Genomic DNA, 17,394 nt, shown 5'->3' on the forward strand with positions numbered 1-17,394 from the left:
CCCTGAGAGGCGAGTGAAAAAAGATTTAAGGAACTCATCGTGGCAGAGCATTTTCTTGACCTGTTCTTACGTCATAAACACAAGAGAAAAACTATTTAAATCACACTTACAGAAAGGGAAGCTCAAATGTTGTACTGCTGTGTTCAAGGGTCTAGTCGAGCCATATAAACGTGGGCAATCTGACAAATTGACATCATTTGACTGCTTCCTGATTAATTAGCAACTGTGAAGACAATGGATAGTTTAATCTGGAGGGACTCCGTATTTCATGGTAAGATAACAGGTTTAAAAATCTTAAGCATCAGACAACAGCTAACGTTGGCATCCAGCCAAATTCTAGCTAAAGTTACTGTTTGATAAAATACTGTTTTGATGTGATACGACTGGGGAAGTCGTAAATTAATTGAGACATATCATAACCTCAAAGTGAAACACACAGGATGCAATCAAACTGTAATGTTAGCAAGGAAGTTGTTGAATGAATTAGCCAGCGAGTTATTAAAAATGTTATTCTAACTTGAAATATGGCCGAAGGTGCCTCCAGATTTTCACTATCCATCATCTTTTCAGCTGCCGCTTATTCGGGAAGCTGCAAAAATGACAACAATTTGTCAGATTAACTGCGTTTATACGACTTACAAGCATTCAAGTTTCCCACCCTGAGCGTGCTTTGGAGGAGAATGGCCGCAGTATGAATGAGGTCAATGGGTGTTTGCTTTTGGCCCGTTGGTCCACCATAAAGTTTCAGCTGTGGCCCTCCGAGGGAAAATATTTGTGCACCCCTGCTCTACACTAGCAAAGAAAATATTCCTTTTGATAATTCAGATAACTGATTGGTGACAACATGCCTATAAACAAATAAGTCTCAGAAATGCAGGCTACTAGCTAGCAGTTAGCTAACATAACACACTTACTCTTCTCTGCTCATGTGTGTTTGAATGTTTCCATTTAAATAGGCCTACTTTCTCCTCAACACACACACACACACACACACACACACACACACACACACACACACACACACACACACACACACACAGATGGTCATCTTGTGCTGCCGTGGCTCCTCTCTGTTGAGCCAACGGCGGTGGGCGGGGTTTTCCGAACAATCCAGCCAATCACGGTGCCCCACGACCGGTCGGTTGAGTCCGCGGCTCCGCGGTGACTGGGAGAAGAGGAGCAATGCTGAGCAGCGGTCAACACATGGGGCTGCTGACAACTAGGTGACACACTAGTTAAATTAACATCGGCTCAAGTTTGTGAGACATAACGACACAGGACCTGTCTGGTGCAAGTCTAACCATGGTTTCCATCGACCATGTAGCTCACAAGATACTCACTTACATCCCGTATGTTCTTGTTTTGATTGATCTGAGATATGAAGGTAAGAGGCTCACTGCGGCTACTTTACTCCACAAGCTAACGATAGCTTCTGGCTACTTAACGTTACCATTAACTAAATAAGTACTTTGACCTTGTTTTCAGACAGCCCGCCTTCAGTCAAAAGTTGTGTCACAAATGTCATTTGCAGAGATAGCTAGCAAAATCGATAACTTATGGCTAACGTCAAGTTAGCTTACGTTAGCAAATCATAGGCAACCGGTTTTTAGCTTATAACTAAAGTTGCCTACAGGTTATTAAAAACTAATTATCCAAACTAATAGCATGACTGACAACTTATTTGTTAACGTAAGCTAGTTAGCTAACGTCAGGTTGTTTCGTGTAACCTAACCTAACTTAAAACTTACAGTAGCCTAGTGTGACAGCTAGCATACGTCACCTGTGTAACTTTACTGGTTTGACTGACAGGCTGCTGTCTGGACATTGCTCGGTAATTAACATGAATGAATACAGAGTGGAGTACTCTACTGTAGTATTCTGTGGTGCTATGCTCAGTTTTATCAGTGGCAGTGTGTGTGCCGTATGTTTTCCAGGAGTGAAATGTGGCAGGGATGGGAGTGTGGACAATCATATGGAGATGGGGAAGAAACTCCTCGCTGCTGGCCAGCTAGCAGATGCCCTCTCACATTTCCATGCCGCTGTGGGTAAGGGATAGAAACATGAACAACATGTTGCCCTGGTTTTTGCACTCGGAAGTATAATCTAAAACGTCATGTTTTCTCTGTCCCATGTCAGACGGAGACCCCAAAAACTACATGGCCTTCTACAGGAGAGCTACAGTGTTTCTAGCCATGGGGAAGTCCAAGTCTGCACTGCCAGATTTGAGCAAAGTCATTGAACTCAAACCAGACTTCACATCTGTGAGTTTCTGCTTTTACATCGCTTGGTTTGAAGTGATTTATATGCGCACAGTTGGACACCGTTGTATGTCGTACTGCAGACTTGCACTGTGGGTTTGGCAGAATTGCAGAGATGGGAAGTAACAACGTACAAATACTTCATTACTGTATGTTTTCAGGTATCTGTACTTTACTTGAGTATTTATTAAGTATTACCTTTTTACTTTTTCTCCCTACATTTTAACACAAATATCTGTACTTTCTACTGCTATCATTTTCCAAACTTGTAACTTTAGTTTTAATGCATTTGAGGGGAATTATCCATTATTTTTATTTTGTGTCATTGCATGATGCTTTCCCAACATCACAAGACTGATTTCAGCCTATCGGTGCACATCATGCACAGCAGAAGTAGCAAGATGTAAAAGACAAGATGGAAACAGACAGAGAAGGTCACTCGAATGGGGAGAAAAAGCGTGTCGTGACAGAGGCTCGGGTTTATTTACCTTTGCAGAGAAATGGCCCGTAGAAATGTCCTTCAGAGGGCTACTTTTTTCCTCCATACTTTGAGTACATTTCAGAGCCTGCGCTTTCTTACTTTTACTTGAGTAACAAAGTTCAATCAGAGTCTTTTTATATACGTATCTGTACTTGAGTAAAGAATGTGTGTACTTTTGCTACCTCTGAAGCTGCTTTATATGGTATCCGTGCACGCTTAATACTTCAAATAACTCCTGGCACAATTGTGCTGGGAAAATGGTCAGCTGTGTCAGCTGCGTTGATAAGTCTGTATCTACAGTTTTATGCAAAACAAGTTCTCTCGCCTTCTCTGAACAGGCACGGCTTCAGAGAGGAAATCTCCTTCTGAAGCAGGGAAGACTCGATGAAGCAGAGAGTGACTTAAAGAAAGTGGTGAGTGTTGTATTATCCAGATAAACTACAGAAAACAAGACGGAGAGGAAGACACTATTTTGTTAGATGTGTAGAGTTCACCAGAAGGTGTCAGTGTTGATCTGCAGCCTGGTGTTGTAGTGAAACTAAACTCAAGCATGAAAACTGGACATAATGATTTAAAATAGGGAGAAGAGTTTAATATATTAACATGCTGATTGTTCTTGAAGGATTTTTTTGTGTTTCTTTGCAGTGTGCACATGTGATTTATTTCACTATGCCGTTGAGTTATACTACACAGCTGACAGCTGGAGAGGTTTTGTTATTGATGGGGAGAAAAGACTTAATCAAACTCTTTGAGGCTGTTCAGACCTGGTATCAGCACCTGCTGATGTTAGCAGCAGACGTTTGTGAACGTCTGTTTCAACTAACCATTCAACTAGTAACTGCAATATTCCCAGACTCCCTTGCCAAATTGCGTGATTTTAAGAGTTGTTGCATGAGGAGAACCTTAACAAACGCTGTGAAACAGCTACGGTAAATTCTAAGTAATTGGTGCCTTCTTGTTAATTCAATATTGAACGCAAAACATTAAGATGTTTCTTTTCCTGTAAAAAGTGTCAATTAGTCACGGCGTCACCATAACAGCCTGTCTGCTTCAGTGTCTGAAGTGCGTCATTCCTCCCAGCAGCTGTTTGAACTCAGCTGATTTCACCATTAACACCAAATATCTTAGAGAATATAAAATACTGACGGTAGGCATGCCTAATTTTACAAATACAGTAAACAGTAACTAATAAAGGCTACTTCTTTGACACCTGTCGAGAAAGTCCCTAGATTTCCTAAAAAAAATCTCGGAATTTTGTGAGTTGCTGAGTTCAGCAAACATTACACATGAAGATAATTCTTTGTGTACAAAAACGTATCGAATCACTCTGGACGGGAAGTAAAACCAAATGCGAACAGCTTCTTTGAGGTCAAATAGCAAGTAAGTTAAAAACAGATGCATATACAGTAGGCTCCATACTGTAAGTCCTTAGAGAACAGGGAAACCATGCATCCATGAGCCACGAAACAAGATGTAGATGATAATTAAATTGGTAATGCACTCTCATATGGGTCTTCAGGGATCATTTTTAGATGCTCGTTAAGGATTAAGACTGTAGCTCACTAATGCATTTGCCATTAGAATTACCATTTTAGAGTGTCAGTCTCAAAACGACCCCCAGAAGACATAACGGCCTTTGTTATATTTACTATTAATTTATAGATTCCATTAAAAGCTGCTGTATTCTCAGGTGTGGAAATACAAGGAAAAATTAAGTGCATCTTCTAAATGTCGTATGGAGGACTGAATCGGCCAAAATCCCAAATAAATAAATCAATAAATATGCCATTAAATGCACCAACATGTACGCATTAGTGTCATACATATATATAATAGTATATAAAATGTGACATAGATAAATATTTCTGCTTTAATTTGCATTTATAATATTATTTACCTTTGTATTAATTCAACTGTTTATGTACTTTCCCATTCGATTGTTCGTTTTATTTATTCATTTCTGTATTTCTGTAAATACACAGGCAAATTAAAGCAGAAATATCAATTTATGTCACATTTAATACATTGATTTACTGATTTTATTAGATTCAGTCCTCCACAGTGGCAGGCCTGAAGCCTCATAGGTCTGTTTTGACCACTAGCTCCTTGCCTTGTGATGAGTTTCATTATATGTAGGCTGGGGCTCCGTGGTTTGTCCTGTATTCCTGTTTGGTAAAACCTCAGGTGGCTAATATGAAAGTTTGCACTGTACTGCGGGCTGCTGAACTGTACGATTAGTGTTTTCAAATACAAGTTAAACAGCCACCTTCTGTGAGTGTCCAAGGAATAAAAAGTTTTGTAATAGCAATCAGTGCGACGCACCTCCATAAAGAGGGCTAGAGGCCACATTCCCAAAAGAGGGCAGTTTCATGTGGACAACTCTTTGCTGGTATAATGTCAAGGTGCATGCTGTCCTGCTGCTTCAGCAGTCCACAATTTTGGCCCAGCTTAGTGAATCACATTTATGCATGACTCTCCTTCCTAAGCTGAGCTCGCAGGAAACACTTAAAGGCTACCAAGGTCTATTTGTAAAGGATGTGTCATTAGCTGAGATTGCTCTTGTGAATATGATGACCTCTATGATGAGGATGATTATAATGTAATGGGTTTAGGGAATAGTACGCTCTGCTTCTGCTGTGATAGGCAATGCTTTCAAGAGGCAAACTTGGCATAAGAACCTCTTCAGAAACGTAAGAGCTCATATTGTGTTGGTGAAGCACCGCACAGTGATTTTCTGGTCTCTCTGGTCTCAGCTCATAGTCCATATTCTGTCCTGGCTTCAATATTTTTCCACTTTCCACACTCTGCTTTAATAATTACTATAAGTATGCAATGTAATGCTTAGTCTTGCGATGTTCCAGCTGAAGTCCAATCCCAGCGACAAAGAGGAGAAGGAAGCCCAGAGTCAGCTGACAAAGTCAGATGAAATTCAGCGGCTGGTGGCTCAGGCTCGCAGCAGCTTCCACAGCCAGGATTATATGACAGCTGCTGCCCAGCTTGACACTATCATTGAGGTAAGATACCTGCCTTGTCAGCATTGCCTAATTTCCCTGCAAGCATGACATTTACCATGTTATCATCACTGCACGGTGCACAGAGCATTTATATTGTAACGAGTACCACAGTTTGTAAGAGCTATTGTCCATCTTTTACAGACTTGCGTTTGGGATGTGACGTCTCGTGAGATGCGGGCAGAGTGTTTCATTCAAATGGGAGAGATGGGGAAGGCCATCAGTGACCTTAAAGCTGCATCCAAGCTGAAGAATGACAATACTCAGGCTTTCTACAAACTCAGCACCATCTACTATAATCTTGGAGACCACGAGATGTCCCTCAAGTAAGACCCACCTTCAGACGGCTTTCTTAAGGGAAGTTCCCATGCTGTGTCAGTATCAGTACCATTTAACAGCGTCACTTTAAGAAAACTTGATTACTAAGTTGTTCCTCCAAAAATCAAACATGGCACAATGAATTATGTTTGTACATTGACATTATCCATTTAAAGATAGTCATGTAAACATCATGGAGTGATGCTCCACTTCATATCAGTGTAGTGCTGTAGAGGGATATTAGCAAAGTGCTATTAGCTTATTATTACTTGCCTTTGTAGCCAACAGCCGAGCATGAACACAGATAAACGCTGACAAATGCTAGACACAAAAAACCCTTGTTGGCAAAGGGGGACACCCTGAGCAAAACTTACTTATACAGCACACAATGGGATATCCGGCTATCAACAACACAAACTAAAGCTTAAAAAACCACAAGGTTGAAATCAACTGTCTTTACTGCTGGACTGTTGCATGATTTTTTGAGGTGTTCATGTTATTTTTATGTTTACCCTCTGTAAGTTGGCAATATAGCACGTACATCAGGTGTTACGGAAAATCAGCTTGTTCTCACCTTCCTCCCCCTTCCACCTGATTTGCAGTGAGGTGCGCGAGTGCCTGAAGCTCGATCCCGATCACAAGCAGTGTTACAGCCATTACAAGCAGGTCAAGAAGCTCAACAAACAGATCCAGTCTGCAGAGGAACTCATGCAAGAGCAGAGGTGGGCATTGATTGTTTGTGTTTGTGCTCAGGCGAACGTATATTCCTGTAAAAACAAAATGATGTCACCTCTGAGTACCAGGGATTGCATCAGCTCTACAGTGACTGCCTCCTTCCCTCAAGCACTCCGACTTTCTGGCTCTTACAAACGGGCATGGAAATCCTATGTTGATGTGAATGGATGTTGCATCAGAGTTGACATACAGTACAAAGATATCATATTCACAAGACTAAAAAGGGAGAATAACAAGAGCGGCGTGATGTTTGTGGGCGTAACGATCTATGTTGTTCCCCAACACCTCCCTGTTTCCCGCTCTTTTAGGTATGAAGACGCAGTGAGCAAGTATGAGGCAGTGATGAAGACTGAGCCCAACGTGCGCCACTTCACTCTTTTTGCCAAGGAACGGATCTGCCAGGCTCTGGCACAGGTAAGACCTCTTACTGCTGCCATGAGATGCATCGACTCGCTCCTTGATTTTATTCAACAATATATCTAAACAGCGCGTTGTCTTTGTGTCATGACCAGGGACAGCAGGCGAGCAGAGCTATCTCAGTGTGTGGGGAAGTCCTCCAGTCAGACCCGGAGAACGTCAACGTGCTGAAGGACCGAGCTGAGGCCTACATCCAAGAGGAACAGTATGAGGAAGGTAAGCCTGTCAGATGGAGTTGTATGTAGTCAAGATATTGGTTTTTTGCAATTTGATGGAGACAGACTGTTACATTTTAACTCTCAGAACCAGAAGGGTCACACTTTATGCTTTTGAGGGGTGATCTTCAATAGTAATTTGTCCATTTTAGTTGACAAAACCCATGGCCAGTGTGTCTCTTTGTTGAAGATGGACTGACTTATGACACAGGCGTGGATGGAAGTTGTTTGGGAAACAAAATGTATAGATTTATTAACACCTACAGTGTACATCAGGGGTTAGCGATACGACCTAAAATGTCTGTGTTTATTGGCCTCAAATAGGAATACAAATTAGGTATAGGCCAACATGTCTTAAGAGGAGCAGTCTGCCTGATAATGCGGATTAATTAGTCATTATAAATATGTGAATAGTTTTCTCAGTCAGACTAGTTAGGGGTAGGATTAGGCATCTCGCCACCGAAAAAATACCAATTTCAAGTTTGGACTCAGTAACGATCCCTCCTTGAGCTTGAGTGTTAAAGCGCATCCTGCTTTACACGTTGCTGTTGCCCTCGTTCAAAAAGGCGTTTCCATTAAAAATAAAGTCAATGCGCTCGTTCTTCACTTCCTCGGAAGGAAGACCTGTGAAGAAACATTCATCACAGTAATGCCGGTGTTGCAAAATCCATGTTGCAGCAGAATTTGACGTGTAACAGCGGCGACTGTGATGAAACTCTAAAACAAACTAAAAAAAAACACTAGGGGTGGGTGCCTAGTGTTTTTTCTTTTCACGCCATTTTACTTCAACAGTCATGGAATAAAACCCAACCTTTTATGAAGGTCTCAATGTTCAGTGTTTGCCTAAATCAATTGTATGGTAATTTTGGAGGCTGCAGTTTGCGGTGCTGTTGAATTGGTTTGCATTAGAGAGGTGTTTCAGCCTACCGTCACTGATCAGTCAGGCCCTGTAATAACCCTCACTCTGCTGGTGTCATGGCAGGAGTCCAACACAAGGGGCCCTTGTAACACTGCTTTAAGAAAACAGAGTGAAATCAAGTTAAAATATCAATGACTCTTCATTTATTCTTTGGAATTTGTTTCAGTCTACTGAAAAATTGATGTGATTTTAATGTAAATATGCAAAAGAAATGCTGTCAGGCAGCATACAGTCAGAGAGGAGGATGCTCCATTCTAATTAAACTCTGCCTCATTTAACACAATCTTTCTGCTCGTCACCAAATCCATTTTGACTCTGCACAATAAAGACTAAATGTAGATAAATACAGCAAGGGTGTCTGTATCTAATCTGATTACAGCATATAACTACTATGTCTAAAGCCTGAAACAGTCATCTGTTAGAGCTCTTATCCCATACAGTGTAATTAAAAGTAGGTGTAGAGCGCAGTGTGTTAGACGTAAGTGTAGCCTGCGAGATGTAGAGCTGCTCTGCACTGCTGGCTGAAATTATGCAGAATATCTTGCCTAAGCCTAAAGCCAGTGCCAACACACACACACACACACACACACACACACACACACACACACACACACACACACACACACACACACACACACACACACACACAGAGCACTTACTACCTCCATGCAGCCTTTGCTGCCTGAGGGGGGATTATGCAGAAACAACAGTCTCCCCCTATCTGTTGTCAAATCGCAGAGAGTCCAGTGATGGCAGGTGGTGAAATAAATCCCCAGGAATAATCTTTCTCCCAGCCATCACTTTACCTGTCACCTGATTTTCTGCTCCCACCGTGCAAACAACCAACAGATATTTTTGTCGAAATCCCTGCCTACATATGATGTCTATCCGTCAATTAAGTTAGAAATTTAGTGTAAGGCATCCCACTCATCTCAGCGACTTGGTGAACCCTGATTCCTATAGAAGAGTTTTCACTCCAGCTGTTGTTCAGTGTATTACAGTTTGAAACTCTCACACATTTGATACTAACTATGTCTCAGTCTCATATAAGACAAAAACACAGATCAAATATTGGAAAAATGTCACAAGATGTTAGAATCCAAACCAAATATATTACAAATACACTGTTATACATCAAATAACGGATGTGTAGCAGGTGAGTGAGAGCAGCTGCGTACCAAACAAAGAAGACAAGGGCTCTTGAATTTTGGTTGAATGAATGTTTCATACCACAAACTTAAGAGAATACTTAGAGAGCATCATACAAAGGAGTGGAACAGAGTTATATAACTGTATATGAGTATAGGATTGATACATATTGGCAGGTACTCAATATTTGGCCAGGCCCAGAAATATTAAATTTTCTATCTCGCTCTCTCAGAGCCAACTGGTGTGATGTACACAAAAGTAGAGATTTTATTTGAGCTGTTATTTTCCAACAGTCTGCTGTTAAATGAAGTTTGAATGGAGGGAACTACAGTTGATCTATTCTGTGTGACCACAGTTTGACTAACTGCGTCGTTCAGATCACAGAGTGCAGATGAAGAACATTTTTAATCCCTTTACAGGCAGTTAATCGACTAAAAAGTAAGGCTGTCATACAGAACAGGCTTCCCACTGTAGATGGGACATCCTAGTCAGTACTTGTTCTGTCTTAACTGCCATTATTGCCATTATTTATCGTACAAAACTTTATTAGTATTAGTTGGGACTCTTTTCTTTTATTTTCTTAGTAGGGAGATGTGGGCAGGGTTCCCCCGGTTGGATTTGAAAGTTGGACATTATGATTACATGGTACAGCAAAACACCCCAAACACTAACAGGGCTTCCGTCTTGTCTTAAGCTAAGTCAGTTGTAATTTGGCATTCAAAGACCGACCTGACAGTAACGCTGGTCGCACCGCCATAAGCCTTTTTTCGCTAAGACCAGTCGCAAGTCGTACGCGTGGTCAGGAGCAGGCGTAAAGTCAAAATGTAGGCAGCTGATCTGCAGTTAACGAGGCATGTAGTTTATCTAGTCACAGAGTAGCCGGATAGTTAACTAGAGTTTCCCCTGACTCAACATCTCACAAAACTCAGTGATTTTATAAGGGAGTCTGGTACGTTGGACTGCTTGGCAGTTGGTGTGTTCTTGTGGTGGCCATGCAGCTACGTATATTAATATTCTTCAGTGTCCATGAAAGTGCTATGTATTTTTCTTTGGTCATTCATAACGTTGCAAATAAGATATAATGAGATAACTTACTCATTAGCAGGAAAGTGGGACGTTGCAAACAATGTGTCTTCACCTTTCCAGCAATGATACTAGCCCAACACTGCTCCCACCATTCATGTGCATATTGCATATTGCATCTTGCGGACACGTAGCATTAATTTCTGACAATGTGCACAACTGACTGATCTAATCTAACAGCTCATAGAAGTGTGAGATGTAAAGTCAACACAAATGCAAAGAAAATATCAGCAATTAAAACAATAAAAGACAAAGGAGATCAATTAAAGCACCATGACAGGTTTTTTTAATTCCATATGACATGCAAACTGGTTTTAGCTTTTATACGAGGACAAAACAAGTCCCTGACATATTAGAAGAAAACACATTAAACCCACAGTTAACATCGGCATCACTCCAGGCAGGTCGACCCCAGAGTAGTGACACTGCTGTGATACTGCAGCTGCTGTGGATGCTGGCTGAGCTGCGGCTGCGCATGTTGTCATTAACATGGCGTGAACACATCAGCGGGCGGGAAGGCCAAACCTTATGTGGGCTTTTAAACTGTCAGGACCCATGGGTGTTAAATTCACTTCAGTACACCTCACAGGATAAACAAGCTTCAAAGCAGCGAAACGTGTGCGCACAAACAGCTTGGAGCTGCAGCAGCACGATCTGAAGACTGGGTGGGTTTACTTAATGAAGAAAGTGGTTTATTCAAGAGTGATCAAGCTTTTTCAAAAATGCATTACCACGGAGACTAGTTCAATAATGTTGGTTATAGTGATGGACATGTGCGAAACAATAACACCAGTGATTCTAGCAACAGAATATAATTTACATTTACTTCCTTTTTAAAACAAAATGTATTACATTTCTGTTATTTTCAACAGACATTTTTTGCAAATCAGATATAGTCACCTGTTGACATTTAAAGTCACTCAGGATGAATTGTAGTCACTTTGGGTATTATCTAACAATTCTGCTCACACAGTCATCAGGTCAGGGTTGCAATTTTCCCAAAACGTTGTTTCTAGATAACTGATGAACCTGAAGACATTCCCATCAGTCTCAGCTATACTGTACTGTTAGCATGCTAACAGTAATGCAATGCTGTGATGTGCGTTGGAAGTTTCAGACCTTGGCACAAGAGAATCCTGCATATCCACCTTATTCCAAGCACCCATGATGCCTTGCGCGAAATTTGGGCTCGACTGCCGGTATGTCCTGTCACTTAACTGGAATTGGCCTTTTCCATGGTAACTGGACACTCATCCTCTTCCTTAGAGTGATTAGTACAGTGTATGATTCATTCATGAAGATCTAGGATAGCGACTTTATTGAGTGAATACTACTCACACCATTATTATTAATGCTATTAAAGAATTGAAAGTGCCGCCGGTGCGTCAGTTATTATGATACTTTGTTACTTGCGCGAGTTCTGCGGAGCACTAGAAGTACCTCCCATAATCGTTTCTCCAGTAACCTCCCCAGGGAAAATGTGTAAAAATGGTAAAAGACAGTGAGTGTGGTAATCATTGTACCTGCTAAACATCAACATGTTGGCATTCTCATTGTGAGCATGAACACAGAGCTGCTAGGATGGCTGGAGACACAAAAAATATCTATTTACTTTTAAATGGTACACTCGCACACATAACCACAGATCACTTTAGACGTAGCGGAAGATCAGGCTTTGAGTGAGACATGTTTCAGTGTTAAGACATAATAAATACAATGCCAACATTGTAAATCATTTGTATATGAATCCAAACAGTAGCCACAAAGTGCAGCAAACAGTCCTCTTATTTATTGTTTTCACGATTGATTGTATCAGTGAAGATGTGGTGGAGAATCAAGAAACCGAATACAGCCGCGTCACACAGCAATGTTGGTGTCATGGTGGCTAAAGAAACAATAACCTCAGAGAAATAACATTACCCCGTGACATCGGAGGATTCTGTGCCTTGCTTAAAGACACTTCAGCAGGGTACATGTTTGCCAACAACAAGATCTTGAAGCCTGTGTTTTGACCCGCTGAAGGACTGCCTTTAAATACTGCACTTCATTTCCCATTAGCTGCTTTGGATGAGTAAGCAATAACGATTCTACCCTGCGTTTTTATTTTCCAGCTATTAAGGACTACGAGACCGCTGCAAAACACAGCGAGAATGACCGTCAGATAAAAGAAGGCCTGGAGAGAGCGCAGCGGCTTCTCAAGCAGTCCCAGAAGAGGGATTATTACAAGATTCTGGGAGTGAAGAGGTGGGAAGTGATCTCTGAATTTTTGGTGTTTTCTATAGATTTGTACAGTATAGGTGTATTACAGACAGGGAGTTTTCTAGATTCAAGAGGAGTTTGTGTGTATTAGTTTCTCTTGTTTTTGCTGTGAGACAAAAGAATCCCTCCTGCACTGTAAACCACAACATTTATCCCTTTTGATCATTTGTGTTCAAAAGCACAAAACTGAATATATTTCATGGTGATGAAAGCAACCTCAGTTATACAAAATAATGGTTTACAACATCAGAGCCACTGTGGTAACCCTGACACTGGGATGGTTATTATTAGGTCCAGCTTATGTTGAAAAGAAGGGAAGGGATGCTGTTTTTATCCTTAATAAATGTGCTGATAATTCTCCCTGTTGTCACAGAACTGCCCAGAAAAAGGAGATTATCAAAGCCTACAGGAAACTCGCACAGCAGTGGCACCCCGACAACTTCCAGGATCCAGAGGAAAAGAAGAAGGCGGAGAAGAAGTTCATCGACATCGCTCAGGCTAAAGAGGTTCTCACTGACCCAGGTAAGAAGCGTGTCGGCTGCAGTGTCAGTGGAAAGTTGTTACTGCCAGTCTCCCACTAAATGTCAGGCCTCTGAGGAGCCGCTGTGAACTGCTCGCTACTTGTTATTTTGTTCAAGGCGCTCGAGACCTTCATTATTTTACTGGGCATCATTTTTATTTCTGTAAAAAGGTTTTAACCAAACCGTCTCACAATACCATATAACAACCTAACTGCGCTATTGTCACATATCTACCGAAAGTGTTTTCCTAACTGGACTCAGTCAATCTGTAAAACTGAATTGAATAGTTGTAATGTAATATCTGTCGTGGGTTCTATTCACGTTGCTTTCTGACATCACTGTTGACATGTGTCTTAGTTCCTCCAGGAATTTGCTGTGATTAAAGCAAATTCATCCAACTGGTGCATTATATTTGTGAACTAGCAAGAACTAGCAATTTTTGCCCAATTTCTGCAACAACTCTCAGGCCGAACAGAAGAGTGCTTGTCAATTTCATTATCCTCACATATTCCAGCATAAATGGATCAAATTCAGATCAAAAGGGGGATGAAAAATCTGCCACTTCGATTCTTCTGTCCCCATTGAGAGGCAAACAAACAGAGCGGTGGTGCGACTCTAAAAGGCATGGGCAAAAAATGAATGAATTAAAAGTGATGATTATAACTTTATTCCACAGATCTACACTTGTTTATTCTAGAGGACAAATTATTATTCTTAATAATTACAATTATTTGACATAAATGTCATCAGAATGCAGGACACATATCCTTGAATCGAACATTTTTGGTGTGTAGGACCACCAGAACCTTACTTTATTTTCAGAATCCTCCCTGTTTTTGATGTCTGGAGGATGGCAAGTATGGATATATGATATATTTGGTAAGTTGTTCTGTGCTGACATGTCATCTCTTTTCTAGAAAAGAGAACCAAGTTTGACCACGGAGAGGACCCCATGGATCCAGAGAGCCAGCATCAACAGAACTTCCACAGAGGCTTCCATGGCTTCCAGGGTTTCAATCCATTCGGCTCCGGACCCTTCAACTTTAAGTTCAACTTCAACTGAGGGGGCTCATATCCAGCTCAGCTGGAGCGGACTTTCGAAAATGTTCCTCCCTATTTAAAAGGGAGGTCAACTGGCATTAAGAATGTCAGCGGAGCAAATTGTGACTTTAATTCAGTGACCTTAATTAAAGATGCATCTCTGTTGTTGGATGATACAACATTGGATTCCGTTTGGGGAAGTGTCTGTTGCTATGCTAACAAATATCTGCCATGTGTGAAGCAGCTTTTATCAGTCAGGTGTAAGTGGTTGATTCTGACACTTGCATTCTTTCCATGTATTGTACACGCTACAATCTACATCCATTCGTACGACTCAATTTGTACATAGGTACAGTGCTATTTTTATATGAATGGAGTTTTTCTGACCTGTAAATAAAATACTATTTATGTACGTTAATTGAGCTGAAGGGCAAGAGTGTTACTGTATGGACAATTTGGAGAGTGACTTTGCTACATTCATACACTGAAGCTACTTCGAGAGAAGGCACTTAGAAATGACATGTCTTCATTATTGCAGCTAACCTTTCTCTAATAGCAACCGTCCTAACCGCCCTCTTTCCCCAGAAATGCATTTTCAAGTGAAGTGGTTTACAGTGAGGACCAAATTACAGTGTAAGAAAATCCCTTCACTGTAGACCTTTTTACTGCATGAATCACACACCCACTGACAACACTGGGGCACAACAGAATTCACAAACAGCTTCTCTGATGACGGTTTTGTAGCAAAGATTTATTTTTTCCACCAGACAGTAATATAAACATGTCTATTTGACACAGCACAGTGAAAGATGGGTGTCCTGAGAGCAGACTTTCTGCACCCATTTTTATTGACTTTTAAGACAGCAAAAACTACTGTTGGCTTCAGTTGAGCAGCAACACCCATCTTATTCCTGAGACAAAAACACTGGTCCATTGTGAAAAAATACTCTGAATACAGGGAAGTTGGATGTACATAAGACATAAACATACTGCAATAAGTTAAATCCTATATTCTATCCAGCAACCATGACCTTTAGTGTGCAAATGAGGATTCTTTGATCCGTAACTTGGTAATAATAAAGTCTAATCTGGTCTGTTGAACTAAAGTCATACCTAATGTAGCTCACATGACTGTGCAGGGACAGAAAACTGCTCGCTAAGCCCGCCCCCCTTAGTTACTATGTCTGTAAAGATTTATGTTGTAGCATGGCACATACAGAGCCACATTCCCACCCAAAGTACCCTTAACGTTTAGTCCCAGGAACTACTTTTCAAGAAACTAAAAGGTTCATACAGCCTGTTGTCCCCGTCTCAGCCACAGTCTAAGGACTCATGAAATTAGGCAAATTAGTCCGCTGATGACTCTTTTTACACAGTATTTTGCTTCAATTTTGTCAGCTGAAATGAAAACTGACCCACGCAAATTTTAATCTGCTGTAGTGTTGGCTAGCTACAAGGTAATGGCCACAACCGTAGCTTCCAATGGGGCTGCACAAAAAACACAGCTGGTTGAAAACTCTGTCTCCAGCAGAGTTTAGTGTTGATTAAATTTAAAATAAGAACCAAAAATGATCTTATATATGCACACTGTGGCTACATACATGCTAAAGCTAGCTACATGTCCCAGGCACAAAGTCAGCATCCTGCTCATGATAAAGCAGCAACACTGTTCGTGTAATGTTATTGCAGGGTCGAGCTTTTTAGCCCTAACATTTGTGATTTCTAACATTGCACTTGGAAGGTTCACATGCAGTAGAAAGAAAATGGTGCAGATTCCTCAAAATCATGGCTACAATTGGACCATCGCTGTTAGGGGGCAGGGTTTAGTTAGTGGTAAATTGTCTGTGCCAACTAGGATGGTACGAAAGTTACAGGGGTGGAGGGGGAAGAGGACTGAATCTTGTATTTTATCTTATAAAAAAAACGAGACTCCCCTCCCCAGTGTTTTCGTTGGACCCTCCCTTTGATTTTGATTCTTGAAAAAAATTCAATACCCTCCCCACAAGATCACAAAACAAACAAACGTTTATGGCAAACATAAGAGGTGAAAATAAGACAGCTTTCTGATGCAGTTCTCTGACCTCTTTTTATATATAATAATAAATCTAAGAAGGGAAGGCTGAGCTAAAAACGACTTATGGAGTAGGACAAAAAAAGGTCAGACTTCTAATAATGTAACAACTTTGCAGCACGTTTTGAAATTTAAAAACACGACTAGCTTCATGTCAGTCACAAGTTTGGTTTGGGCATTTCAGTCAACACAATCAAATTAAGAATACCTAAATGTATAAGCTTTGTGAACACAATTTTTACATAGAAAAAATACACTCTAAGAAGAGATTTTTAGAAATGTGCCTCCTCTTTTTGATTCTTTGCATACATCATCAGTGCAATATATGCCAACAATTTATACACCTAATGGAGTGCTTTCACTGACTTCTCATTAACTCTCTCCATATACTTCATTCTCCCAAGACTGCAGTGCTGAGAACACACCACAGGTTCACAGTTGGCAGTTAACACTCGCATCGTGTGTGTTAAATTTGTAAGACGTATTGACTGCAGAAGCAGATATGGCATCTCTGAAAATATCACATCCTTCTCCGGCTGAGGATGTAACACTCCGTGGCTATGTTTAGATGGAATTGTCTGTCTTCAAGCTTCACAGGTGGCCTGCATGCAATAGGAGCTGCCTCTTTCTTCAGCACGGAGCTGGCAGACACTAAAGTTCATCACGTTGGTTGTCCACTGTGCAGAGGGAGGGGGCAATGTTGGGAAGAAATAATGAGAATGAGCACAAGTGGAGAGACAGACAAATTAGCTTAAAGGCGCATTATGTAGTTTTGGGGCAGAAATTTTAATCAGAAGAGAAAGATCTTCATTGACTGATTTTTGTATGCGTAAACAAACTAAATAAATAAACTCTTCATTTTCATGACTGAATAAACAAACTGACCTTAAAGGACAACACAATTCCACTTTTGTTT

General features: G+C 40.9%; 2 protein-coding genes across 2 annotated transcripts in view; one reads left to right on the forward strand and one right to left on the reverse strand.

Moving 5' to 3' along the window:
* The first annotated feature begins 1,188 nt into the window (after positions 1–1,188).
* Positions 1,189–14,825, forward strand: dnajc3a (DnaJ (Hsp40) homolog, subfamily C, member 3a). The gene is made up of 12 exons (XM_073473316.1): positions 1,189–1,384; positions 1,935–2,045; positions 2,137–2,261; positions 3,078–3,152; positions 5,601–5,753; positions 5,895–6,076; positions 6,671–6,790; positions 7,112–7,217; positions 7,316–7,436; positions 12,698–12,830; positions 13,219–13,367; positions 14,284–14,825. The coding sequence occupies exons 1-12, from the start codon at positions 1,303–1,305 to the stop codon at positions 14,427–14,429; spliced, it is 1,503 nt and encodes a 500-aa protein (XP_073329417.1). The 5' UTR covers positions 1,189–1,302; the 3' UTR covers positions 14,430–14,825.
* A 312-nt stretch (positions 14,826–15,137) lies between these two features.
* Positions 15,138–17,394, reverse strand: part of uggt2 (UDP-glucose glycoprotein glucosyltransferase 2) — a 45,841-nt gene continuing 43,584 nt past the window's right edge. Inside the window, exon 40 of the mRNA XM_073473312.1 lies at positions 15,138–17,155. Coding sequence (XP_073329413.1) covers positions 17,130–17,155 — 26 coding nt within the window. The 3' untranslated portion in view covers positions 15,138–17,129. The remainder of the gene's footprint in view (positions 17,156–17,394) is intronic.

The sequence above is a fragment of the Pagrus major genome, chromosome 9, assembly GCF_040436345.1.
Source record: "Pagrus major chromosome 9, Pma_NU_1.0".
Taxonomy (NCBI): domain Eukaryota; kingdom Metazoa; phylum Chordata; class Actinopteri; order Spariformes; family Sparidae; genus Pagrus; species Pagrus major.

Excerpts from the sequence above, each read along its gene's own strand:
- dnajc3a (XM_073473316.1), top strand. The coding sequence starts at position 1,303 with ATGGTTTCCATCGACCATGTAGCTCACAAGATACTCACTTACATCCCG. Across the intron at positions 5,754-5,894 it reads AGCTTGACACTATCATTGAG|ACTTGCGTTTGGGATGTGAC; the intron begins GTAAGATACCTG and ends CATCTTTTACAG. Across the intron at positions 7,437-12,697 it reads AGAGGAACAGTATGAGGAAG|CTATTAAGGACTACGAGACC; the intron begins GTAAGCCTGTCA and ends TTTATTTTCCAG.